The sequence below is a fragment of the Sinocyclocheilus anshuiensis genome, unplaced genomic scaffold, assembly GCF_001515605.1.
Source record: "Sinocyclocheilus anshuiensis isolate Anshui unplaced genomic scaffold, SAMN03320099.WGS_v1.1 scaffold308, whole genome shotgun sequence".
NCBI lineage: Eukaryota > Metazoa > Chordata > Actinopteri > Cypriniformes > Cyprinidae > Sinocyclocheilus > Sinocyclocheilus anshuiensis.
In genome coordinates this window covers 526,245-551,470 of record NW_015558619.1, presented here as the reverse complement: position 1 = coordinate 551,470, position 25,226 = coordinate 526,245, and the positions used below count along the sequence as shown (strand labels likewise).

Genomic DNA, 25,226 nt, shown 5'->3' with positions numbered 1-25,226 from the left:
CAAGTGACGTCAGAGTGTCTGCAGGTGTTGGAAGAGGCGCAGTATTGGCGTAAGTGACGCTTAAAACGGCTTTTACGGTAAGTCAACCGCAGTAATACGCGTTTGAAATATTTCACGCTAAATAATTTGCAATCCTTACCGCATGTGTGTGTTTTCCGCTGGGAAAGGAGGCGAAAAATGAGCGGAATATAAGAAGAATAACCTTCATTTGACATGGACATCGCGCATCCTATGCTTCTATTTATACTCCCCTTGAAACACACATCTGCCACATAGCCTTTGAAGCCTTGGCGTTACATTGCACGGATTCGAAAGATTGTTTGCCTCTTCGTTTTTTTTTTATATATCTAAATGAGAATAAAGAATCGTTGTGTTCTTTAGCATCGTCTCAGAAGATGGTGAATCAGGTGAAAATACCCTCCGCAGCAGCAGCGTGGCATGTACATGTGCTGTTTCCTATTATGTAAGGATGCTCTGGTCTTTTACTGGTTATAATTTTGCTTGAATTTTATGTATAATGTGCTAGTATAACATTGTGTAGGCTAGGTCTCACTCACAGAACCATTCATAATATTGCACATGCGTTTTGTTGCTCTAGTCTATGATATTTTTCACCATCATTCAGCAAAACTGCTGTTATTAGTCATTGTGTCCTGGATGCTTCGGACCATTTTCTCACGTTTGCTACTGTATATATTGGTTGCTTCGTTTATAAACGTTTTAAACCAGCCTAAACAGGCTTGGTCGTCTTCCAAGCTGATCTTTTGACTGATTTCAAAGTGGTTTTGGTCACTTTCCAGCTTGGCCAGGCTGTGAGACCAGCTAGACCTGCTTAAACCAGCAAACCATCTTAGACTGGTTTTAGACTAGGCGTTTTCTTTGATCTGGGTTATCTGACTGGTATTTTGAAGCAAATCAGCTTGATGGTTCTTGGACAGCGCAGCTCTAACCACAGTGTCCAGTGCTGTAGGTCTTGATTACCCGGACTTTTGCATTATTGAGGATTTGAGTCTAAAGGAAGAGAAAGGCGCTCACTGGAGCAGAGTGTAATTGCTGCTGAAACCGGCTATTTTACAACGATATTTAGCCATAAAGATGTGCTCCGTCTCCCTCCCCAAGGCGGTCCGGCAGTCTGTTTTTGTTAGGCTGAAAGAGCAGCTGGTCTAAAAGTTAGCCTCTAATTTTAGTCTGCTGGAGCCCTCTGTTATCAGGAGAGATGCTGACTTTAGGATGCTTTGGTGCTCTGCGAATCTTTCCGACACACCAGACGTGGTGTGCTGAATCGCAGATCAGCTTCCAGGGTCTCCTGAGGAGAAGCCTTTTTGTTGAATTTGTCCTGCGTCTGGTGCAGTTGCTTTGATTGTGATGAACACGCATAGAACCAGGCCATGGTTGAAGGGAATAATTAAATGTGTCAAAATCTCTAATACAAGTTAGAACAGGAGCATTCTGTTCTGGAGTTCTTTCTATCTAAAGATCATGTTGCTCTTAACCCAGAATTTGATGCCAATCTCTAATCCCAATGAACCTTTTGCTAGAATCCAAATGTCTGTGTTCAGAATGAATTCTGGTTGCTTTATTGAATACTGTGCAGTACATGTGGCCTCCAGTTATGCTGGGGAATCTTTTTGTAAAAATATTAAAATGTACTCTACTCACCGTCATGTTTATACAAACTTATATACACGTTATTCTGTGGATCACTTCAGTTTTATTGTAATTGCATGGAAATGAGCAACCTCCACATTCTTTTTTCCTTGTGTTTTACAGAATTGAAGGAATTTTCGTATTTCATAAGATTAAGTGGTCCGTCAAAATTATGATTTTAGACGTTAAATATCACAACTGACTTGGCAATTGTTACACTCTGGAAATATAAGGTCAAGCACATTGCATTGTGGGACACAGTATCGAACAGTCTGTTCAGTTCTGTTGTGTACTGTGCACAGTATGCATGCTATGTAATGTAAAAATAGCAAGCATATGGTAGTGTGAACAGACTCCGTATGGAAGTGTGAATACAGACTCTTGTGATAGAAGTCTGTCATGCTGTGATGAACAGGAATGTTTAAGGTGAAATATCAGTTTTGAATCTCTCTTTCTCTTTTATACTGGTGTATTTGTGTTTGAGTTAGAGAGAGGCTACTGTATGTTGTGAATGGAATGGTAGTGTTTTGTTTTTTTACTAAATACTTTGTGTATGTAAATATACTGTACTGTATAAAAAACTGTACTTTAAAAAAAACAGAATGCATTATGATCCTGAAAATTCAGCTTTGCATCAGAGGAATACATTTAGTTTAAAATGTATAAATATACATTTTTGCTGTATTTCTGATAAAATAAATGCAGCTTTTGTAAGCATAAAACACTTAATTCAAACACATGAAGAAAAAGGTACAGAGTTTGAACAGTAGTATTTGTCTTTGGCGGTCTGATAAAACAATGAATCAAGGTTGAAGGCATAAAATTGAATCTAATATTATCTGTGGTTAATGACACTGAAAATGAAAAGTCAAGTTGAGTGCATTGCGTTATGGGATACAGTAAGATACACATTGTTTCATTGAGTACTGCACATGTTGGTATATATAGAAGGTCATACAAGCGTTTCTGTGCATTCAAAAAATATGCAGGCTTATGCGTTATGGATACTGCAGAAATGGTTTAATAGCATGCTGTTCCTCCATATATGTTTGAGCAAGTGTATGTGTATAAATCGACTTACTTGAGACAAACATCAGTCTGATTTGACATTTTGCTTCCTCTGTCAGAATGAGCTTCATTTAAAGTTTGGAATGGCCAGTTAGTCCACATATGAAGTACAATCTTCCTGAGACTGATAAGAACTATAAAACATCTGCCCTTGTCAGTGTGAAATGCTTGCACAGTTTCAGCTCTTCAGCATTTCCTTTCTTTTATAGCTCAATGTGTCTGTCAGACATCCGTGAGATCTGATTATTGCTTTTCACTTGATCCCAATCTGGTTTTCCATGCTCTGTTGAGTCATTGCAGTGCATACAGCGTGGAAGCTCATGTTACATTTGTCCTCCAGATCTCTTTAACTCTCTTTATCTCTTTCTTCCCTGCTCACCTTCAATATCCGACCTGGTGCTTGTCTTACAGAAAAGAGTAAGGAGTAATCAAAGTTACCTTTGGAGGAATAGTTAACCCATAAATGAAAATTTGCTGAGAATGTACTTGCCAAGCCATCCAAGATGTATTGTAGATCATTTCATCAGATTTGGAGAAATCATCACTTCCATCACTTGCTCACCAATGGATCCTTTGCAGTGAATGGGTGCTGTCAGAATAAGAGTCCAAACAGCTGACAAAAACATCACAATAATCCACAAGTAATCCACACCACTCCAGTCCATCAATTAACATCTTGAGAAGCGAAAAGCTGCATGTTTGGAAGAAACCAATCTATTATTATGATGTTTTTATCTTTTACTTCAGGCTCAAATACAAGCCCTCCAACAATAACATTACTTCCTCCAGTGAAAAAGTCATTTGAATCAGGAAAGAAACATGCACAGCTCAAGCACCGTTTACAAGTGAAAACAGTCCAAAACAGCTCTAAACAAATGTGTGGGTAGATTTTGATGTAAGACGAAACAGAGGATGGGCTTTTCACTGGAGGAAACATTATTATGAATTATGGACTCACATTTTGTCTGGAAGTGACTTTTTGAAGTTAAAAACGTCTTGGCTTCACAAGACATTAATTGATGTTTTGAAACTAGAGTGGTGTGGATTATTGTGATGTTTTTATCAGCTGTTTGGTCAGCAAGTTACATAATGCTAAATTTCTTCAACTGTTCTGGTAAAGAAACAAACTCATCTACATCTTGGATGGCCTGAGGGTGAGTGCATTTTATGCAAGTGTTCATTTTTGTTTTTCTCATTTAAGATATTAATAGTGATTTGATGTATTTTAAACGATTACAGCCATAAAGTTATACAATCACTCATTACAGCAGCTCGTGTGAACTTCAGATGGATAGTAGAATGAGTCACTTGTCACATTCTGATGGAGGTGTTAAAAAGACAAATGTTTTGTATTCAGAGGGTCCCGTGCCAAATATTGATCTGGCACCAAAAGAAAATGTCAGATTAATACCATGGCCTGGCAGCCGCTCAGATGTTTCATTTTGTTCTGAGTTTCTTGCCTGACTGATTTTCAGTAGCTGGTGACTCTACCGCTGCTGTTTGGTCACAGGTCTCAAGGGATGAGTGACAGATAGTGAAATGGATGAAGATTCACTCAACCAAAGTCAATCCAAATAAACAGTCATTTTGAAGTATAGAGCTTTTGCTTGGCGTGCCGTCCTCAGCAAGCTCCTAAATGTAGCCTACTAAATCACAGTGGCTGTGTTCCAAAACCTAGTTACCTGCCTTGCCTCACTATTCACAGGCAGCAGCTGCATGCGTCATACAAATAGTAGTATGGCAACCCTGGCATGAACTACGGGTGATTTATAGTAAAAAAAAACCTGCCTTAATGGCACTATTTTTAAAATTAAATTAGATTGTGTTAAAGCGTTATCGCATTAACTTTGACAGTCTTATATTGAGTCATGAAGTCTGACACTTTTTTGACCCCTTTTGATTGACAGGATTGCCAATATTGCAGATAATTTGCTTTTATCAAAAGAAATTTGACCAGAAGAACATTTCTTAAAAGGAAACTTAATTCTGTCAGGACCACTATCGTCAAAGATGATTGACAATTAGCATACAGTTTGGATTGGCGGTATGGTTCTGTTCTGGGCAAGAACTCCCTGCGCATCCATGCAGCCTAGCATGGATGAGAGCAGGGAGAGCAGCGATAACCCCCCCAGGGTAAACCGAACAGAACTAACATAAATGTATTGCAGATATCGTTAAAGTTCAGTAATGTTATGTACACATTTTAGAATTAGTCTGATTCAAAGGAGAATCAGAAGGCTGAATCCTGACTGACAGAGGAGGAGTTGGGGATGGAGAAGGATAATTAGCTATTGAGCAATGCGACAACTGCGGATAATACTGAGGGACCTTATATATGAATGCTTAGATAGGTGTCATATTCCCATAGGTTGATGGGGATCAGCTGAGAGTCAGCTGATGCGAGCTTGACTAACGTGACCTGCCAGAACTAACGCTATGCTAGATTTTTGGTGCTTTACAATGCTACAGTACATACTAACTAATATGCATTTTACTCTCAGCTTTCAGTGTTTGTTATTTTCTGACAGTGTTTTTTATGGTACATTTGGGAACATAACATCTGTATTAATGGTTATAAACTGATGCCGCTGTATGGCCTAAATGCCCCAAGACGTTAATAAGCGAACATGTACAAACATTCTCTTTTTTTTCTGCATCCTCCAGATGGCTTCAGCTACAGATAACCGTTATGGACAAAAGGAGTCTTCCGACCAAAACTTTGATTACATGTTCAAAATCCTGATCATCGGGAACAGCAGCGTTGGAAAGACCAGCTTTCTGTTTCGTTATGCAGACGACTCCTTCACGCCAGCATTTGTGAGCACGGTGGGCATCGACTTCAAGGTGAAGACCATCTACAGGAACGACAAGAGGATAAAACTGCAGATCTGGGTGAGATCATGGAACACATCTGTGCCAGCTTAAGGGCTTGTTGTGGTCATTGTTTAATGAAGACAAGAAGAAGTAAAAGGTGTTTTCTGGATAAAAATCATATAGCAGCTTATTGCATTCTAGCTATTTTCTTACTGGAAGGTCCAGAGTAGGTGATTCGTTGAGAATGATTATACTGGTGTTTAAGTAAAGTCACTGATATTGGTTATTGATATTGACTGTCTCATTTCACACTTATAAATCTCATTGAAATCTCAGAAACCGAGCTTTGGCTTAATGGACAGGGACCATCTGCTGAGTTTAATGTGTAAAATTGCATTAAATAATTACAATTTTGATAGAAATGCCATAAACCTAAATATTTTAAATCAACTAATGGAGCAAATCAACCAATTAAGCCATTATGGTTTAATGGAGAAATGTTGTGGTCACTCAAAAAAAAAAAAAAAGCCTAAATTTAAGATTTATGTTATTTGAATTGCATATAAAATTTCCATCATTCCAAAGGTTTAACATAATCAAACTAATAAATTTAATGTGATGCATATTTGTCAATTAAACAAAAATGAAACGGGTAACATTTCTGTAATAGTACTAAAACACTAAATGTGTTTGAAACAATAACCAGGTGTATATATTTGTCATCAATCAATCCAATTAGTTTCAATTACATACATTTTATAATTGAATATTGCTTGTTTTACATCTAGCCATATTTTAACCAAAATTTGTAGTTTTCACAATGAACATATTAATGCAGATTCTCAGCTATTTGAATGAATGCATTAAAAAATCCAATTTTTACAAAGCTCATCGGTCTGAAAAGTGAGGTGTGCTCTGATTGGCCAGCTATCCAGTGCGTTGTGATTGGCCGAATACCTCAAGTGTGTGACGTAGGCTTGCCACGATTGACGGTGCTGACGATGATACCGTTGTTAAGCCGCAGCACCGGTTACGTCACTTGCCCAAACGCGGCTGCTCAATGCAGCGTGCCGAATGACAGTAGCATCACAGATCAGATTTAATTTATCCAGTGAGGAAAGTGAGTCGAGCTGACTGACAAGAAGAGTGGGGTGAGACAGACAAGACGATCGCGGATGATTTAGTTTCGAAACTAAATGCAAAAGCGCCTGTTTGGCCGTATTTTGGATTTTGAAAAGCCTGTTGAATTTGCCGTTTATCTAAGGTGATTTTGGAAGTTTTTTTAAACATTTGTTTCTTATTTAATTGGTTCCACAGTGTTTGCTGATTTTTACATTATTTAAACTTTGTGTAATTTATTTATTTTATTTGACATCAAGGTGTATGCCGTGCCTCCAAGCTTGTTCGTTTTGCTAATAAACTTTCTTCGTTTCTTGTTTATTTGGTTATATATTATACATTGTTTACTTATTTCCAGTTTTGTATAGGCTACCCATTTAAACTTTATGTAAGTTATTTGTTATTTTATATTAGGCATAGCCTGCCCTATAGCATGGTGTGTTTTTATTCGTTTTGTTAATAAAAGTTCTATGTTTTATATATAGGCTAAAGTGAGTTTGACGTTGTATTTTGTTGTTGCATTCAAGCAACTGACGCCGAATTGCCGCTAACAATACTACAGCGAGAATAAAAGTTACACCTTCTTTCTTTGCGTGAATATTTGGGCAGCGTTATGCAAATATTCCCACGTCGTGACGTAGACATGTGGGGGCGTGTTAGAACAAGCCGTTTTAGGTAGGCGTGGTTGACTCTTCGCTTTTATAAAGAATATCTCTTTGGATTTGAGACTTTAGTCTTTGCAACTTTATCTTTATAAAGATCTTCTTTATGCACCAAGAGCTTGTAACACTCCAAAGAGAAAGGAAAAATTTTAATCGCATCATATGACCCCTTTAAATAAAATCAAATAGTCAGTAATAAAATATCCTTTGTTTTTGTTTTTTGAGTGCAGACATCTTACTGGTTTCATTTATGTATGACTGACAAATATGCATAACATTGTTTATTATTTTATGATAACTGTGTGTGTAATTCAAATATTTGGACATTTTATATGCAATTGAAATACATTCATTTTAAATTCAGGCCTAAATATTTTTTGAGTGTACAGAGATACGGAGAGAAAGAGAGAGATGGTCAGTAACCAATAGGGTTGGAGAGGTTTGCTGATGCGCTAGATGAGTAACCAATTAGAATTGTTTGTGATGTATCAGAACCCCTCCCGCAGTGCCTCAAATTTCCCTCTGGTGGAAGAGGACCCTCCCCCCCACAGACCCAAGCAGATCCACACACACACTCCCACCATCTTTACCATGGATAAAAAAATATACTGTTGTGCATCATGCAGTGTAGGCCCAAAAGACATTAACATTTGGCTATATTCAGAACTGAATACTTGCTTGGCATTTACTGAGTACTGCAGAAAATGTACTATATATTCCCTACTATATTTTTAAAAATAGTATTAAATGTGTCGGACAGTGCAATGCTACATTGTCACATGACCTCAAGAGTGATTCATTGAGTGGCGTCCAGTTGTCATCTTGGAAATGTAAGAGGTTATTTTGCATTTTAACCCTGTAAAGCCTGACATTTAAAATAAGAAACAAATATATATTTTTTTATTGAAACTGGTTGAGCCTTTAGACAAAATACATTTAAAAAATCTAAAATTACAAATGTGTTTTTTGTTCACTATCATATTTGATACATCGGGCCTTTATGGCTTATACAGTATGATATAGGAGAATATGGAGCTCATACTCGAGGAGGAAAAACACTTCAGTTTTTATGAGAGTTTTTATGAAAGTTTCTGATATTTATATGACAAAAAGTAAGATGAAATACTGATAGCTTGTAATGTAAACTCAATAAGATCTTTATATATAGTATAACTTACATAAAATGCATATAAATCTTAGTTGTGTTTCCTAATAATATGTCTTAGTAAGATTAATATTTAAATGCTTAGTTTTAATGATAAAACACTCTAGTTTCAAAACATATAATACAATGCAATAAAATGATAATTGATCATTTATCAAAAGCTTTATGATCATATTTGATACTCACATTTTGAGTGATTTTTCTAATAAAGTAAGCCCAAGTTGGTTCAGTCTGCTAAGTGTTCATCTTGAAATATTACTAACAATATAAAAGATATTCTATTTACTCAATAAAAATCATTAAAGATTTCAAAAGACACGTATCTCAACCTGAAGTTGGCCATTTATAGACACTAAAAGGCCTTTTACTTGCTAAAAAAGTATCAGTCAGATGACAGAAGGCATGTAATAGTAGGTTGTTCATCAAAGTTTTGATCATGTTGATGATTTAGAGGCCTTGTGTTTCAAATATGATAGAGTACACTTTATAAGGTTGATCCAATTTTGTGCAAAAATGTCTGATCAAGTGATGTCCCAAGAGATGTTAGGAATTGCAGTTACTATTGCTTACAGTTCATTTGTTACACTAGAAATGGAAAGTCTAGTCAAGCGCAGTATACCATGCAGTGTGCTCTTTTGTAGTCTGCATAGTGCATCCCATACTATTTGATTTTTTGCTTGGTATGGAAGCAAAATTAAATTTGAGCATAACGGTGATTGTTTCACATAATGCTCCGTACGGTTCAGAGACAGTGTAACAGAAAACAGAAACTCTACGCTGGATTGCAGCATACTTGTGAAAAGATGCTTATGTATTACTGTGGTATCAGAGTCAGGAGCCAAACAGGGTTTGATTACAGATCTTGGTATATTAATAGAACCATCAGTGCTGCTCAGGAGACACCATTTTGCCCTTGTGAAGTCTCTATAGGAATTATAGGTTACGTTTGTGAGGATTTAGTCTGTTAATTTATTACAGTAGTACTTAGCGGATGTGTGATGTATCAATTCTTCTCTATAGACAAACTCATAGTTCTGTCATACTAATATTTCTCTCAGAAAGTCTGATGTGATTTTGTGGTTGAATCAGCTGGAGTTGCTCATATGACTTAAATATAACCAAGTAGTGAAAAACAGCAAAAAGAGCAAAGTTCAGCAAGATGAGGAGCTTGCACACGTAATGGTATAAGATTTCTTACAAAAATATTTTATTTAGAGGCCAAAAATGTGCAAAGTGCTCATAGTGCAAACTAAAAACGGTTTCTTTCTATGTTCTTGCAGGATTTGTGAAATAAAGATTATTGAATTTCTTCCTCTTTTAAAAAGCTGTAGTTTGTTGTCAGTCCCTAGACATGCTTGTTTGGCCTCCTGCGTAAGCCGGGCCTGTAATGACTGAATGGAGTGTGTTCATATAATTAACAGGCTCATTTCTCTGGTGCAGTGATGCAGAGATCAGTTCCTTAATAGTGGATGCTTATTGTTATACTTGCTCTCAAGTTTCTTGATAGGAGGATCTACATGTAAAAACCGAAACCACGTATAAATCCTGTTTTCCTGGTTATGTGAAAAAAGTGCAGATGGTCAATGAAAGAATATTCAAGGGTTTAGTACAACTTGTAAAGTCGACAATATGCTGTTGTTTACCACAGAAAATTATTTCAGTTTTTCCCTCAGTTTGTAATTGATTTTTTTTGTGTGTTTTTTTAGGTTTTTATGTCTAAATCGCTGATGCTCGCCAAGGCTGCATTTATTTGATCAAAAATCAGTAAAAACAACTTTAAAGCACCATCTATTTAATACATTTTACAATGTAATTTATTCCTGTAATGCAAAGCTGAATTTTCAGTCTTCTACTGGAGTACTGCAGTCTTCAGTATCACATGATCCTTCAGAAATCATTCTAATATGCTGATTTGCTGCTCAAGAAACATTTCTTATTATTATCAATGTTGAAAACAGTTGTGCTGTTTAATATCATTGTGGAAATTGATACAGTACCATTCAAATGTTTGAAGTGAAAAAAGAAGACATTAATACTTTTATTCAGCAAAGCTGCATTAAATTGATAGTGTAAAAGTAAAAAAAAATAAAAATAAATTTTCTTTTTCAACATAGATAATAAGAAATATTTCAAATAATTGAAAACCAGTAATAAATGATGATAAATGAGTAGCAAATCAGCATATTAGAATGATTTCTGAAGGATCATGTGACACTGAAGACTGGAGTAATGATGCTGAAAATTCAGCTTTGCATCACAGGAATAAGTTGCATTCTAAAATATATTAAACAGACGTATACTGTATTTTGTAAAACATTGGTCTTGCATTTGTTCCTGTTTGATCTTGTGCATTACTGGTTTGTTCCTTCACAGGACACAGCGGGACAGGAACGCTACAGAACCATCACCACCGCCTACTACCGTGGAGCCATGGGCTTCATCCTCATGTACGACATCACCAACGAGGAGTCTTTTGCCGCAGTGCAGGACTGGTGAGTTAACTAAACATGCAAAACAGCATGTTCTGAGTGTGTGGATGAGTGGCGTAGTTTCGTCTACTACACAAACTTAAAACACATGACACTTGCTGTGTTTTCGGCGTCTGCTGTTTCAATATGTGAGAAATAAACACATGAACTTCATCTCCAGAGCTGCTCTAAGACTCACTTCAGCAGCTTTACACCGTTTTATTCGAGAAAAACTATCGTCAAACACACACTAGATCTCAAAGTTCTTTACAACAAACTGCCAAAATAAAAGTTAGGTGAAAAAATTATCACAGAAATGTATTACTATTGTAAAATTAATAATAATAGTATTATTTTTAAGGGGTTATTATCAAACAAGCTATACATTTTTTTCCATCCATGTTTTCATTTTTCGTTTTATAAACATTTTTCGTTTATAACAAAAGCAATGTTTTGTTATAAATTGTTCATTTGATTACATTTTAAATTGTTAGCAATGTATTAATTCATTTCATGAGACAGGGATTTTTGATGATAAATTCATATTAAATCAAAACACAAGAAAAAAATTAAATGGAACAGAATTGAGAAAAATAAGAAAAGAAATGGGGCTTCTAAATTAAAAGGTACTACTCTGTGATTATTGCCAGAAAAGTGTCCCCAACTAAGCAAGCCAAAGGCAAGAGTGCCAAGTAACCAAAATTCCATCGGTATATCAACTGCATTACCCTTACCAAAAAGTAGTATACTTCAAGTTTATTTTAGTGTACTATTTCAATACTCCTTGGGACTAAATTGGCCCAATTTCTAGTATATAAAAGTATACTTTTAAGTATACTTTAAGTATAACAGTAGTAAACTTTGAGTACACACCTAGTTTACATCAAAATTTTTAGCTTGTACTGCAACTATACTAAAAGTGAACTTATAGGTATACTGATAGTTTACTAATTAAATACTTGTAGTAGTATTTTTAGTACACTTTGAAGTATAGTCTCAGTAAACTACTAGTTTAGTAGTTTTATACTGCAAGTATACTCATAAGTTTTCTTTAAGTGAACTTTACATCATACTTTAAGTATACTACTATGTCCCTATTTAGGTATTAATTTGTATATATTTTGTTACATGAATATCTGAACATACAAAACATCAAAAGAACAGGGTATCTGCTTGTAAACAAAAAACATTTTATTCCAGCTTCATGCACTCTTTTTTTAAACACTTAAATGTGGATAAGTTTCAAAAATAAGGAAATAAACAACATTTTGAACAAAAAGCTGAAAAAAAAGACTATGAATTGGATTCAGAATGATAATCTTTCCTATTTTTAGTTTAAAAGAAGTATACTAATAGCACACTTGAATAAACTTCTTTTTCGTAAGGGTATGCATGTTAGTTTTGTGAATTGGTATGTTTCGTCATGCAGTGAAGAAATGTAGGGCTGAGTATCTTTAGCATAACAGTGAAGGCTAACACCATGTTTCCTGATGATATCTCCCAAGGGTAACATGTAAAGCATGAAAAGGAACGTTCTTAGTACTGAGCATTGTGGTACCCCATACTGCACTTGTCATCGATATGATACCTCTTCTTTCACTGCTACGAATTGATGATGTTCAGATAAGTATGATTTGAACCATGCCAAAGCAATTCTGTTAATGCAAATTTTCTAGTCTATTCAAAAGAATGTTGTGGTCGATAGTGTCAAATGCAACGCTACGATCCAGCAACACTAATAAAGAGATACAACCATGACTGGATGATAAGAGCAGGTCATTTGTAACTCTAATGAGAGCAGTCTCAGTACTAGGATACGGTCTAAATCCTGACTGGAAATCCTCACAGATACCATTTTTCTCTAAGAAGAAACATAGTTGTGAGAATACTGCCTTTTCAAGTATCTTTGACAATAAAGAGAGATTTGAGATTGTTGAAAATTATGAACAATCAAGTTGTATTAAGTTAAGTTATTAAGTTCTAACAAACATGTGGAAAGCATTTTCTTTCCCATTAATGGTAAATTAATATTGTGATGAATATAGATATCGCATGATATGGAAGAAAAACATTGTGATAATAAAGTTCAGCCCTAGAGGAAAGTTTAACAAGCAAACATTTAAACAAATCTGACTGTCTCTGGCAGGTCCACACAGATTAAGACGTACTCATGGGATAACGCCCAGGTGCTGCTAGTGGGCAACAAGTGTGACATGGACGATGAGAGGGTGGTGGCCTCTGAGAGGGGACGACAGCTCTCCGAGCATCTCGGTAAGTCGTGTTTGCCGGTTGGCACAATATATTTGGATATTCACAGCAATAGTTTCAAATATACTTTCAGATATGAGCCTCATATTTAAGGAAATATCCATTTGCTGATAGATACCATATTTTCCAAAATATATGTCATGTTTTTCATCATCTGAAAAGTCCTGGAACTTACACCGTATGGAAAAGTTTGGAATTTGACTTTAGTCATATCTATAGGTCTGGATAAGTATGGAAAACTATTTGTGTTTCTGGACTATTGGCCCTATTCTTTTTTCTAAACTATGAAATTGAGAAATTCTAAACATAAATTCATAAAAATAAATTATAAGCAGAGTGTTTTGTATGTTGAGCATGCAGTCAATGCAGCCAAATGTTTAGTGATAGTTTAACATGACTGAATGAATTCAAAATGCATATTATCATAACACAAAACTGTCTTTATCATAAGCAAGTCTCTTCGCTAAAGCACAACCATTTAAATCAGACTGTACTTTGCTGTTTGGTGATCATGCAACAACAAACCACGATTACAGTATCAAACCACTATGTCAGAGGTAAATATATTTAGGTTCTAAAGCGTTTTAGGTTTATTCTCATCGTGATATAGCTTCGAGAAAATCAATGCATATGGTGAACATGTGAGATTGAATCTGCGATGTGCAGGAGAAAATGAATATTTATTCATAGAGAATGTATGTTCTCTATTCTTATTTTATTCTATATTATTATAAAAAATAATAACTTCTATTTATCCTGTTTATTTTCTATCTACTTTTTATTCTTCTAATAAAAAAAAAAACACCTTGCTACGTGTACTGCGTAAGACTAACCGGGACTTGTCACAACACGCATATATTTTGTTGCTCTTTTGTTGGTTTGATTGCTTCTATCGTCCTCATTTTAAAGTTGCTTTGGATAAAAGCGTCTGCTAATTGATTAATTGTAAATGGCATAATCGCATGCATAGTCACAAAGTGACATACATGTTAAAAGGTGGATAAAAGATTTGAAATATGGTCTGAAAATTTTTCAAAGAAGTTTGAGTCTGGAAAAGTATGGACTTTTTTTAAATTTTGAAATGATAAAATGTATGAACATGCTGCTATTGTAGGCAGCTCATTGGGTTTTAGAACAAGGCCTTGGTCTTGACTTGGTTTCTTCTTTTATCCTCAGGTTTTGAGTTTTTTGAGGCCAGTGCCAAGGACAACATTAATGTTAAGCAAACCTTCGAGCGACTGGTAGACATAATTTGCGAGAAGATGTCAGAGAGCCTGGATGCCGCCGATCCTGCAGTGACGGGAGCCAAACAGGGGCCACAGCTCACGGAGCAGCCCACCGCTCCGCACCAGGACTGCGCCTGCTGAAAATCCCATGGCTCTATCTGCACTGCCTTGCACCAACACACAACAACCACCCGTTTAGGTATTTAAAAAGAACAAGAAACATAAAACCCTCAGTTCCCATACTGTCTTCTCTGGCCACACCCTCTAGCCCCTCCCCTTCTTCTCCAAATAATCATTTTGACATCTCAAACTTTAATGATATTATTCAACATGCAATCCATTCCGTTTAAGCACACTTTAAAGGGGTAGTTCACCTAAAAATGAAAATTCTGTCATTATTTGCTCACCCTCATGTTGTTCCAAACCTGTATAAGTATTGAACACAAAGGACATTTGAAAAAATGTGTTTAACCAAACAGTTGCTGGTCCCGTTTTACTCCCATAGTATGGAAAAAAACAACTGTTTGGTGACGAACATTCTTTAAAATATCTTTTGTGTTCAGCAGACAAAAGAAACTCATACGGGTTTGGAACAACTTGAGGGAGCATAAATAATGACAGAATTCTAATTTTTAGGTGAACTATCCCTTTAAGGGTTTGATTGGGCCTGAAATTCTGATTAAGCCCACATTATGTTTTAAAGACTAAATACAAATTTTAGGAGTGTGTAATTAGGCCTTAGTTTGGCATAGCACACAGAATCGGTTATCTGTAATAAGTTTTCGATGCCTTCATTTTACTTCATATTTTAACATTTTCTTCTTTTACTCTTCCATATCCTTAAATTATTTATGAACAAATATAAAAAAGCGAAATGGACAGAGATTTCTGTATATTTATTCCAAAAAGTGTACATAATAAATACAGTTCAGTATTTAAATAATACAGTTAGAAATATATATCTAAAATGTTTTTGTTATTTTTTTGAAATTCTGACAAATATAAAGAAAGTTAGAGAAGTCAATGCTGTTTTCATGGTAATTCTTTGCAGTGCTCGTCACAAACCTTTCTTGCTTATTTGTATCGGTGACATTGTGTCTTGTTCACTGCCTTGCCTCATGTAATTTCAGTCCCGGGACTGAAAGCCAGATATCATACACAAACATTCCTTAATGTAAATTTGCATGGAAGGAAATAAAGCCATTTAGGCAAATAGTGGTAGGATTCCTTTCTCAATGCTTCGTTAGGTCTAGTCAAGTGTATTTCTAGTCAAAATCTGAGTTTGATTTGCGGCCATGGTGTTGCTTATTTCATTATAGCAGCAGAGCCATAAGCTCGACATACTTACTATCAACAATACTCTTATACGCTCTCAAAAATTAGCAAAAGTTACTGAGATTTTGACTGGCATTTCCCATGATGACTTTTTGGACTGGCGTGTCCTGTGAAAGATTTTATGTGGCTACCAGGCCTGCAACTATAATGCAAAAATCAGTTTGCAAAAAAAATGCCCATGATAAGTATTCATGTTTACATGTGCAAGATCCTCCCTGATTATTCCTGCATCTTTCCTTTGCTATTCTGTTTTCCTTTAGTGAAAACTTACTGTAAATACATTTGAGACTTTGGTTTTATGTGTGGACTGTGTTGTATCGATTATGGGCTTTAAAAAAAATATATATAAAGAGGATTTAAAGGATGTTCTTTACCTGCTGTTGTGTATGCCTGCTTGTGAATTAATGTCACTTTATTACAGAGCAATATTGAAGAAAATACCTTTTCATGTATTGCAGATTATTTATCATTCTGTTAACAGAACATTTTCGTAGGAGGGAATGGAAATGTGATTGTTTGAGTAAGTGGTTTAAATCCTAGTCGCAAAGTACTGTTGTAAACCAAAGCAGGCAGATAGACTGACTGTGACGTCTACTGTGGAGCAGGTTTGCTGAAATTCAGAAGCTGGCAAAAAAAAAAGGCAAATGCTGTTAGTTATTTCAAACTGAGAAAAAAAATAAAATAATAATAATATAGATGTCAGCAGAACCATTGCTACATCCATGAGGCCTGGGACGAGTTGTTTGTAGGTGGGTCCCATTTTGGCCTAATAAGCAGATGATATACAGTAGCTAGAGGACCTTAGTGAGCCCCATGCATATCAGAAATGAGAAGATAATGAGGTTTGACCTTTATTAACATCACAGCTCACCATGTAAGGTATCCATCCGCTCGACGTTCAGATCAGTTTATCGTGACTAAGAGTTTGTTCTCCTTTTCCTACATTTTTATCTAGAATTATGTTTATTCATGCTTTCCATTGTGATTTTTTTTTTCTTCTGCTGATAATCGAGTGTAATGTACAAGGAAATAACACTAATATGCAGTAGTAAATGTACTGTACTTACAATAAGGGGTTTGGTGTTAAAGTGTCCAGTGGTGAAATTTACCAAATCAACTGTCTATGTTGTGAAAATGACTGAACTTATACAAAATAAAAGTTTGTGCTGTTTACTTGAGACGGTGTTGCATTTTTTGCCTGTTTTTCTGAGTTTGTTTTAGACGCCATATTGAATTTAACGCGGATGGAAACGAGGCTGTGAGGAACGGTTCTAGATCACTTAATATTAACTTGCAACTTTTAAAACTATTTTATGGAGTTTTTGTTTAGTGACAGTTCTTTTAAAGACGTTTCGTCAGCTGAGCAATCGGCAAACAAGTTAACGTTTTTTTTTTTTTTTTTTTTTTTTTTTTTTTTTTTATTATTATTATTAAACAATACAAACATTAAAAAATGCAGGCAGTACAATTATCAAAATCATAAATAAAGACAAGATAAAAACAAAAAACAGAAAAACAACAGAATATACACACAAATTTGTTGCCAGGGTAAAGTAGTGCGCCGCCCGGGAATCGAACCCGGGTCGCAAGAATGGGAATCTTGCATGATACCACTACACCAGCGGCGCAAGTTAACGTTATGCTGCATTGAACGGTCTGTAGTTCTATACGTCACATCCTCGTTTTCATTCCAGTAAAAAAAGGCGCTAAAATGTGGCGCTATCCTGACTGAGGTCTATTGGCTTTTCATGGAAAATGAATAACTCGATGCTGTTTCATTGACAAAACAACCACAAAAGGGAACTAAAGACTCAAACTATTGGCGTTGACCTAAAAATAGTAAAAAAAAAAAAATGCTATCATTTATCAGTGTTTTTCGATTTTTTTTACTATAGAACTGCATGTCTTACAGAGGGAGACAGAGATTGCCAAAGTAAAACATAAATCACAATACTTATAGGTATTAAGCAGTGACATTGTCGGGCTTTTTATTTACAAAAAATACGTTTTTTGTAAATAAAACTTTTTGTGTATCGCTGTTTCTATGCGATACAGATTAAAGTGGCTTCATAAATTACTTTTTAAAAATATTAAAAACGCAAAACACACCTGATGCGAATTCTTTGCTCTTCATTTTCTATAAGCAGCGTTAACAGACCCTGTTGTATTTTCTTGTAATTTATTAAAAGGTACACCGCCATCTTGTGCCGACTAAACTGAATTGAACGCACCTGACGTCGTAATTACGACTTGTCAACTCTTAAGTACGAACGTCCCAGGAGGACTTGAACGCAGCATAAGGCTGAATCAGCTGTTGTCATGGTAACAGTCAGCTACGTAAGGTCCATGCAATAAAACGCCACTGATTGGCTGGAAGGAAAAATGCTGAGGGTAATCATATTTCTGAAGTTATGTTAAGGAAAAATGCTGAGGGTAATCATATTTCTGAAGTTATGTTGTATTGGGTTCGAGCCACAGTTAAAATATATATAAAATTGCAGAGAAAAAAGTTTTATAAAACCATTGACGTCTCTTAGAACCTATTTTTTTACAATTGCATACAATTTTGGAACAACTTGAAGGTGACTAAGGGATGACAATTTTCAGTTTTGAATGAATGAACTATCCCTTGTAATGCAGAGATGACTCTCGGCAAGCCATTTTTATGTTGACTTCCCAAAGACAGTCTAAATTTACTTTCAAGAGTGTAGTTTTGGAGATCTGTAAAGACTGTAGTTACCTAAGACTTTACTGAATGTTTAATACATGCAACTTGTTTCCATTTCTTTAGATGTAAAAGAGCGCTCACACAGAAATTCACAGCAATTGCGATATTTAACAAAAAAGATTTATTCACAAGTGCACTATACACAAGTCAAGTTACACCATGGTTGTATTTTAAAGCACAAAAACTAAACAAAAAAACTTAAAACAGCAATATGAAAACATGCACCAAAATGTGAGGCAACAGAAAATAAAAACTATTTGGAGAAAATGGAAGAGCATCTTGACATCCACTTGTCCAAATTAAAATCCTTACAGAAATTCAGGACGCCCGTTTCAAATTAAGCTCACTCTTTCTAGTTGATGATCAAACTGAGAAAGTAGATGAGACAGTATGAGAAAAAGTATGAGACAGACTGTAAAAATTCATATGTTTTTCCATTAAGGGCTTTTACAACAAACTCAGTGCAAAAAGTTGTTGAGCACATAAATAAGTCTTTAAAAGAAAATACTCAACCTTATGATGTTAATGTGTGAATGTCAAGAGACCTGAAAAGGTGCTCTCGTGTCTAAAAGGAGTAAAACAAACTAACACATGAGATGATGTGTTTTATATCTAGTGTTGGTTTTTGACACCTTGTGGTTTTCCAGGCTTTTTGTCTTGTTGTTGTCCATGGCCAGTTCCCATCATGCCTCTCCCACGGCCACCAAAAACACCTCAAAAGAAAAATAAAAGAAGTCTGTCAACTGTGTGTATGCATTTCAAAAACTGTGACTGCAACATTTCATACGTTAAATTAATTATATAGCAAAAATTATTTATTAATTTTTTACAAGAGCATGCAGCAAAACTTTAAGCACTGTTCAGACTTTTATTATGAAATCAAGATAAATGTGCGATCATGTGAAAAATTGGTAAACCATGATTATTTTTCATGCAAAGTGTTCAAAAGGCAACATCCATTCTATTTTTTTTTTACTGAAAATGTTGAAAGTAAGATTTACAAAGCAACATGTCTCCAACATAAACTGTTACATGCAAATGTTTTAAGTTTATTTGTTTGTTAGAGGTTGAATTTAAATACAATACTGCTCATACTTCTTCTAAATAGTATGTCTACTTCATAAATTGTGTGAAAATATGAAAAAATATTGTTCACGTCCTTATATGGATCACCGATTGACCTTGACAGACATCTAGTGGAAAAGATTGGTACTGTGCCCAAACAAAATATTACTAAAAGCTTTTTTTTTTTTTTTTTGAGATATCAACCTCAAATTTGGAACACAGTTTGTTTAGTTTTATAGCTTTGATTTTCTAGCAGTTTTAGAGTCCAACATATTTTAAAAGACATTTTATATTAAATATAACATTTCTGTAACTTTCTTCTTTTCTTTGGAAGACTATTGTCAGCTTTCAAACGAGATCATACTTGTCTGTGCTCCAAAGCATTCAAGATTTACAACTTCCAAGTTGGGAATGTCATTCTGGAGTCTATGCTCCAAAAGTGGGATTGATACTTGACGGTAGCCATTGACTTCCATAGTATTTTCTTCCATACTACGCAAGCCAATGGCTACCGTCAACTGTTTGGTTACAAACAACCTTCAAAGTATCTTCTTTTGTGCTCAACAAAAAAAAAAAAGACACTCATACAGGTTTAGAACAACTTGAGGGTGAAGAATTTTCATTTTTGGGTGAACTTTCCCTTTAAGTTCACCCATAAATGAAACTTGTCACACTATTCCTTTAACAAGGGCTCTGAAATGTGTCTAACCTCTGCCGGCTCCACCACCTCTTCCAGGTCCGCCTCCTCTGCCCTTTCCCTGTGGTTTGTTCTGCTGCATGCCCCCCCGGCCACGTCCCTTTGACAGTACTTCCTCTTTCACCATATCTATGATCTCATCAGGGATTCGTAAGTATTTAATGGTGCTTCCTCTGATGTAGCATTCCGGCATCCTCCAAAATTTATCTCCATCCTGCAAATCAGAGCAAGCAGAAACAACCATTACATTCCAGCACAGACACACTGACCCATAACGGCTCAATCATGTTTATGCGATCAAAATTTTTCAAATATTCCGAAGAACACTTCATCTCGAGGAAAGAGGTTCTATTTACCCGTGAAGTGCAAATGACTTCTCTCAAGTTGATGTTCATCCAGTTGTCACAGCTGACCAGATGGCCGTTGTACGTCTCACCATTCTTTAACTCCACCAGCTGAAAACAAAAGCATACTAACTTCTTTGTTATTCTACGTGTGGATTATTGTGATATTTTTTATCAGCTGTTTGGACTCTCATTCTGACGGCACCCATTCACTGCAGATGATCCACTGCTGAGCCAGTGATAATGCTACATTTCTCCAGATCTGTTCTGCAAACTATTCCTTTAACTGTGCGCAGGCGACGGGAGCTGCCTCATACTCACCATCGGGTGGTTCTGTGCTGTCTTCAGTAAAGATAACGGGAGCTAGGAGAGCAGAAGAAATCAAATGAACCAGTAAAGGTGGTGATGCTTACAGTATTTGACATAAAAGCGCATGAAAACTCTCTTTAGTGCTCTGAATGAAGTGTACTCGGGACTACTGAATAAAGAGTTTAAAAACACTTACAAAGATTGCACTCAAGAAACACAAGAACAGCAATTAGACTAGAATGAATCATATATGAATAGTATAATTGTTGTCATTCCATTCTCAAATATTGCTTAGTGATGCGAGTAAAAAAAGATATTTTGAAGATTGCTGGTAATCAAACAGTTAGTGGTTGCCATTGACTTCCATAGTATTTTTTTTTTCCTACTATGGAAGTCAATGGCAACCACCAACTTTGATTACCAGCAATCTTCAAAATATCTTCTTTTATGTTCGACATAAGAAAGCAACTCATACAGGTTTGGAACGACATGAGGGTGAGTACATGATGACAGAATTTTCATTTTTGGGTGAACTATCCCTTTAAGTATATTAGCAATGCAGTGTACCGACGAAACATGCTACCTATCAGATTGTGCTACCAAAAATGTATTTGCATTGTTTTAAGGGTAAGTTTAGGTTTAGGGTAGGAGTAGGTATGGACATTTAAAAAAGCCTCAACCCACATGAATAAGATGCTGGTAGCACAATCTGATAGGTAGCATTTTTCGGTATCGATTTGTGCTAACGTTACCTATCTTTTTAATGGGAGGTAGCCACCGGTAACCTGAGCTACAACTTCTCTACTCAACACAGCAACTGAGCTTCAGTTTAACTAGCCTGCGAGTTTACAGACGTCGCTTACCATGTCAGCTGAGCGACTGATCAATCTTTTTAAACCCCTAATAAAGATTTAATCGACTAAATTCTTAAATCACGAAGGTTTCTTCTGAATCTACTTCGCAACACAAGGGAGTCTACAAAACGTTTCCTGTTGTACTTCCAGTTGAAAGCGGAAGTTATCAAAATAAAAGTCCCACCGTTAAACATTTTCTGCCGTTTCTGCATCGTGACGTTACTTTACTAGTTACTTGAAAAAAGTCATCTGATTACGTAACTCGCGTTACTTGTAATGTGTTACCCCCAACACTGGATATATCTATATATACACTAGTCAACATTTGAAGTGGATCAAAACCTTTCATCAAAGTTGTCCTAAAACCTAAAACCAAAATGCGTTCATGTCTTAGGACAGCTTTGATGAACTTTTTTGATACACTTCAAATGTTGACTAGGGTCTATCATCTATCTATCTATCTCTCTCTACAGTTTATATATATATATATTATTCATATAGGAACACACTCAACGTCGCTCATAAAATGCGGTTTATTTTGGAATACTGATCACAGATATTGTTTTATACATTGAATTATAGCACATTTACGTTATATACACACATCTGAATGTACAATATCAACACTTCAAGAGTACACTGCTGTCGTTTTTGCTTCGTGTTTTTTCGGCTCTTTTTTGTTCTGTTTCTTCTTTCTTCTTCTGATCTTTTCTTGTTCGTTTCTCCTTTTTTCTTCCAAATCTGGATCCTGGAAGGTGTGCGGTCAAAAAACCAAGTAAATCAAATAAAATAGTAATAATAATAAATTAAATAAAAATAACAACAACCATTAAAAATAATACGTTTTATTATTATAATATACAGTATACACCACATAGCACCACATCATAAAATCCTGATTTTTTTCCTGATAGTCTATAACCTTTTCGGACAGTGTAATATGTTTAAATCATGCATTTACAATAAAACGACTCACTTTTCCCTCCAGAATCATTTGCTTCCTTTTGTTTATCTTCTTTTTCTCATCAAAATCAGTGGATTCCAGTCTCTGTAACAGAATTAACAAATGTAAGATTTTGCCAGCGTGTTATATATAATATATACATATTTGTACACTGAAAAAGTCTTCTCTCACAATTTCACACTGTCGTCTTGTTACATTGACTTGCGTGAGGATCTTCAACACCTCTTTCTCTTCAACAGCAAACTCTTTTAGTTTCGCCTCTAAACACACAAAACAGTATTCAAGCGAAAGTACACTTACAGCAAGAAATTTCGTACAAGCATTTACGGTGCTTTTATCACAATACAGAATATAATTAGATTTGAACGTGCCCTTTTTAGGATTTAGGTTTGAACTTACGGATCTGTTCCTCAATGGCATTGATGAGATGGATGTCATACTGTGTGACTAGTGTGATTGCTACACCATTTCGGCCTTGACAAAACAAAAAGGACATCATAAAATAGTTCTGAATGTGGATTTGACAATATAGTGTTCCAGCCTACTAGTGACATTTATGAAGTGAAAACAGGACTGCATAATTGATCAAAAAATACTATTTTAACAGTGATACGAATACTAATGAAACCTCTCTTATTTCTTACAGCTAACTCTTCATACCTCACTGTTAACAGAGCTCTAAACTCACCAGCTCGAGCGGTTCGTCCCACTCGGTGGATGTAGATTTTTGGCAAACCCGGTGAGTTGTGATTGATAACAACTTGCACCGTAGGAATATCCAAACCCCTTTAGATAAGAACAGATACATGAAAGTGGAGAGAATTAGACAATGGCAAAGAGATGGCGAAGAGAAGTGTTTTCTCTGTACCTTGCAGCAACATCTGTGGCTATGAGAATTTTAAAGACGTTAGACTTGAACTTTGCAAGGTTGGCAAAACGCTGTCTCTGAAGATGGAAGAACATAAAAACCATTAGTATAGACATTAGGCGCTGAGTGAGAATCAATTTGAACTATGTAGCATGTCACTTACCTGCTTCATCATTGAGTGCAGGGAGATGGTTGGGAAACTGAATTGGCGCAGCATCATTGTTAGTATCTGACAGTTCCTGGAACATTCGTAAACGTTACACAATTACGTTAACAAGATCTGTAATATATTTTTACATATTCATATGAAAATGTTGTTGTGAGATACATTAATATTTCTAAAAACAGCATCGTTTTTTTGTAAGGGAACACATTTTAGCAAGTGTTTTCAGACTCTCAAAATACACAACCCTTTTTTTTTGTTTTTTTTACAATTATTTTCTAAGAGATATTAACCATTAAAAAAGGTACATGGATGGAGTACCATTAGGTCTCCAAAATAATGTTAAATTATCTATGAAGTTAGATTAGTGTAAAAAAAAAAAAAAAAAAAACTCTTGTAAAACATATTTAGCCTTTTCCCCATATCTCACACGATTTTGGGAATGCATTTTGTTACATTTCTTACACCTACTGACAAACCGTCACGTTATGAAAAATGAATCACTTTTTTCATCTGAAACTGAACATTTAAGCAAGTAAAATAAATGTTTTTTTGTTTTGTTTTTTACTTTTCGGAGTAATTGTTTTTGTTAGAAATAAATATGTAGGTTTCATCATTTTGGACTGTTTTTGAGCAACCCTGAGTTATAAAGACAAGGAATTGTATTAAATTCCATTCATTCCAATGGGGTTAATACTGGTAATTCCCAGATTATAGGTTCTTATAAATTTAATACAATGATATATTCAAATAATCTCATCAATATTGAACATGGTGATAACATGTTAATATTCAAAACATGGTAAAAAAAATTTCACATTCACTCATTAATGAGAAGCTGCTAATAAACTGAAAAATGATTCTTCTGGTCCAAATGGACCTGGAATGCAAAAATCGTATACAGATTTTGAATGCAGTATGAGGGTTAACGTAACTCTATGGGATTTGTCCGTTACGTCATTTAGTGAACAAGCTGCCTAATTTGAGGTATCATTAACAGTGTTGCCAACTTAGCAATTTTGTTGCTAAATTTAGCAACTTTTCAGACTACCCTAGCAACTTTTTCTTCCAAAAGCACCTAGCAACAAATTTAGCAATTTTAAACATTTATTTGGCAACTTTTAACAACTTTTGATAAGGACTCAGACAATAAAAAGGCACACATTGTCCATCCAAATTACACAAAAAGAGGAAACCACAGATGCCTAGCAGTACACACATCACGAGAATTGAGTTAGCTGCTATTTGCAATTGTTCAATTTAATAATAATAATAATTGAATAATTTGATAATTGAATAATTGTTCATTTATGATACACTTTGTTAGTAGCTTGTACCTGCGATTGTTGATCAGTTAGTACACTGTAAGAAAAATGGAAAATCTTTCAGGACATTATCCATCATCCTTTGTAACCCTGTAACCCGAAAACACAATGCGTAATTTAAAATACAGGTAAAAAAA

General features: G+C 35.4%; 3 protein-coding genes and 1 non-coding gene across 5 annotated transcripts; 1 reads left to right on the top strand and 3 right to left on the bottom strand.

Moving 5' to 3' along the window:
• On the top strand, positions 1-14,840 carry rab3ab (RAB3A, member RAS oncogene family, b). The gene is made up of 5 exons (XM_016476431.1): positions 1-77; positions 5,380-5,607; positions 10,849-10,967; positions 13,090-13,214; positions 14,388-14,840. The coding sequence occupies exons 2-5, from the start codon at positions 5,380-5,382 to the stop codon at positions 14,576-14,578; spliced, it is 663 nt and encodes a 220-aa protein (XP_016331917.1). The 5' UTR covers positions 1-77; the 3' UTR covers positions 14,579-14,840.
• Positions 14,841-17,329: 2,489 nt separating this feature from the next.
• Positions 17,330-17,400, bottom strand: trnag-ccc (transfer RNA glycine (anticodon CCC)). Its single transcript has one exon. It is a non-coding gene; the product is annotated as a tRNA-Gly (tRNA).
• A 1,183-nt stretch (positions 17,401-18,583) lies between these two features.
• On the bottom strand, positions 18,584-21,941 carry lsm4 (LSM4 homolog, U6 small nuclear RNA and mRNA degradation associated). 2 transcript variants are annotated; one of them, XM_016476369.1, is made up of 6 exons: positions 21,779-21,941; positions 20,928-20,969; positions 20,619-20,717; positions 20,275-20,476; positions 19,133-19,213; positions 18,587-18,868 (listed from the first exon to the last, which is right to left on the bottom strand). In XM_016476369.1, exons 1-6 carry the CDS (start codon positions 21,779-21,781, stop codon positions 18,864-18,866), a joined length of 432 nt encoding a protein of 143 aa, XP_016331855.1. In that variant the 5' UTR covers positions 21,782-21,941; the 3' UTR covers positions 18,587-18,863. The 2 variants fall into 2 exon arrangements, with proteins under 2 accessions (XP_016331854.1, XP_016331855.1); XM_016476368.1 differs by having other exon boundaries at positions 18,584-19,213.
• Positions 21,942-22,290: 349 nt separating this feature from the next.
• LOC107680490 (probable ATP-dependent RNA helicase DDX49) lies at positions 22,291-23,862 on the bottom strand. The gene is made up of 7 exons (XM_016476375.1): positions 23,765-23,862; positions 23,602-23,678; positions 23,422-23,519; positions 23,133-23,207; positions 22,905-22,993; positions 22,746-22,817; positions 22,291-22,517 (listed from the first exon to the last, which is right to left on the bottom strand). The coding sequence occupies exons 1-7, from the start codon at positions 23,819-23,821 to the stop codon at positions 22,398-22,400; spliced, it is 588 nt and encodes a 195-aa protein (XP_016331861.1). The 5' UTR covers positions 23,822-23,862; the 3' UTR covers positions 22,291-22,397.
• Between the last annotated feature and the right edge of the window lie 1,364 nt (positions 23,863-25,226).

What these genes read in the sequence shown, in the direction of transcription:
- rab3ab (XM_016476431.1), top strand. Translation starts at nt 5,380, where the DNA reads ATGGCTTCAGCTACAGATAACCGTTATGGACAAAAGGAGTCTTCCGAC. An exon ending in GGATAAAACTGCAGATCTGG is followed by an intron (nt 5,608 to 10,848) that starts GTGAGATCATGG and finishes GTTCCTTCACAG; the next exon opens with GACACAGCGGGACAGGAACG. An exon ending in ACAGCTCTCCGAGCATCTCG is followed by an intron (nt 13,215 to 14,387) that starts GTAAGTCGTGTT and finishes TTTTATCCTCAG; the next exon opens with GTTTTGAGTTTTTTGAGGCC.
- lsm4 (XM_016476368.1), bottom strand. An exon ending in AAGTCATTTGCACTTCACGG is followed by an intron (nt 20,477 to 20,618) that starts GTAAATAGAACC and finishes TCTGATTTGCAG; the next exon opens with GATGGAGATAAATTTTGGAG. An exon ending in AGGTGGTGGAGCCGGCAGAG is followed by an intron (nt 19,214 to 20,274) that starts GTTAGACACATT and finishes TTTTCTTTTGAG; the next exon opens with GTGTTTTTGGTGGCCGTGGG.
- LOC107680490 (XM_016476375.1), bottom strand. Translation starts at nt 23,821, where the DNA reads ATGATGCTGCGCCAATTCAGTTTCCCAACCATCTCCCTGCACTCAATG. An exon ending in GCCACAGATGTTGCTGCAAG is followed by an intron (nt 23,520 to 23,601) that starts GTACAGAGAAAA and finishes TCTTATCTAAAG; the next exon opens with GGGTTTGGATATTCCTACGG. An exon ending in CAAGACGACAGTGTGAAATT is followed by an intron (nt 22,818 to 22,904) that starts GTGAGAGAAGAC and finishes ATTCTGTTACAG; the next exon opens with AGACTGGAATCCACTGATTT.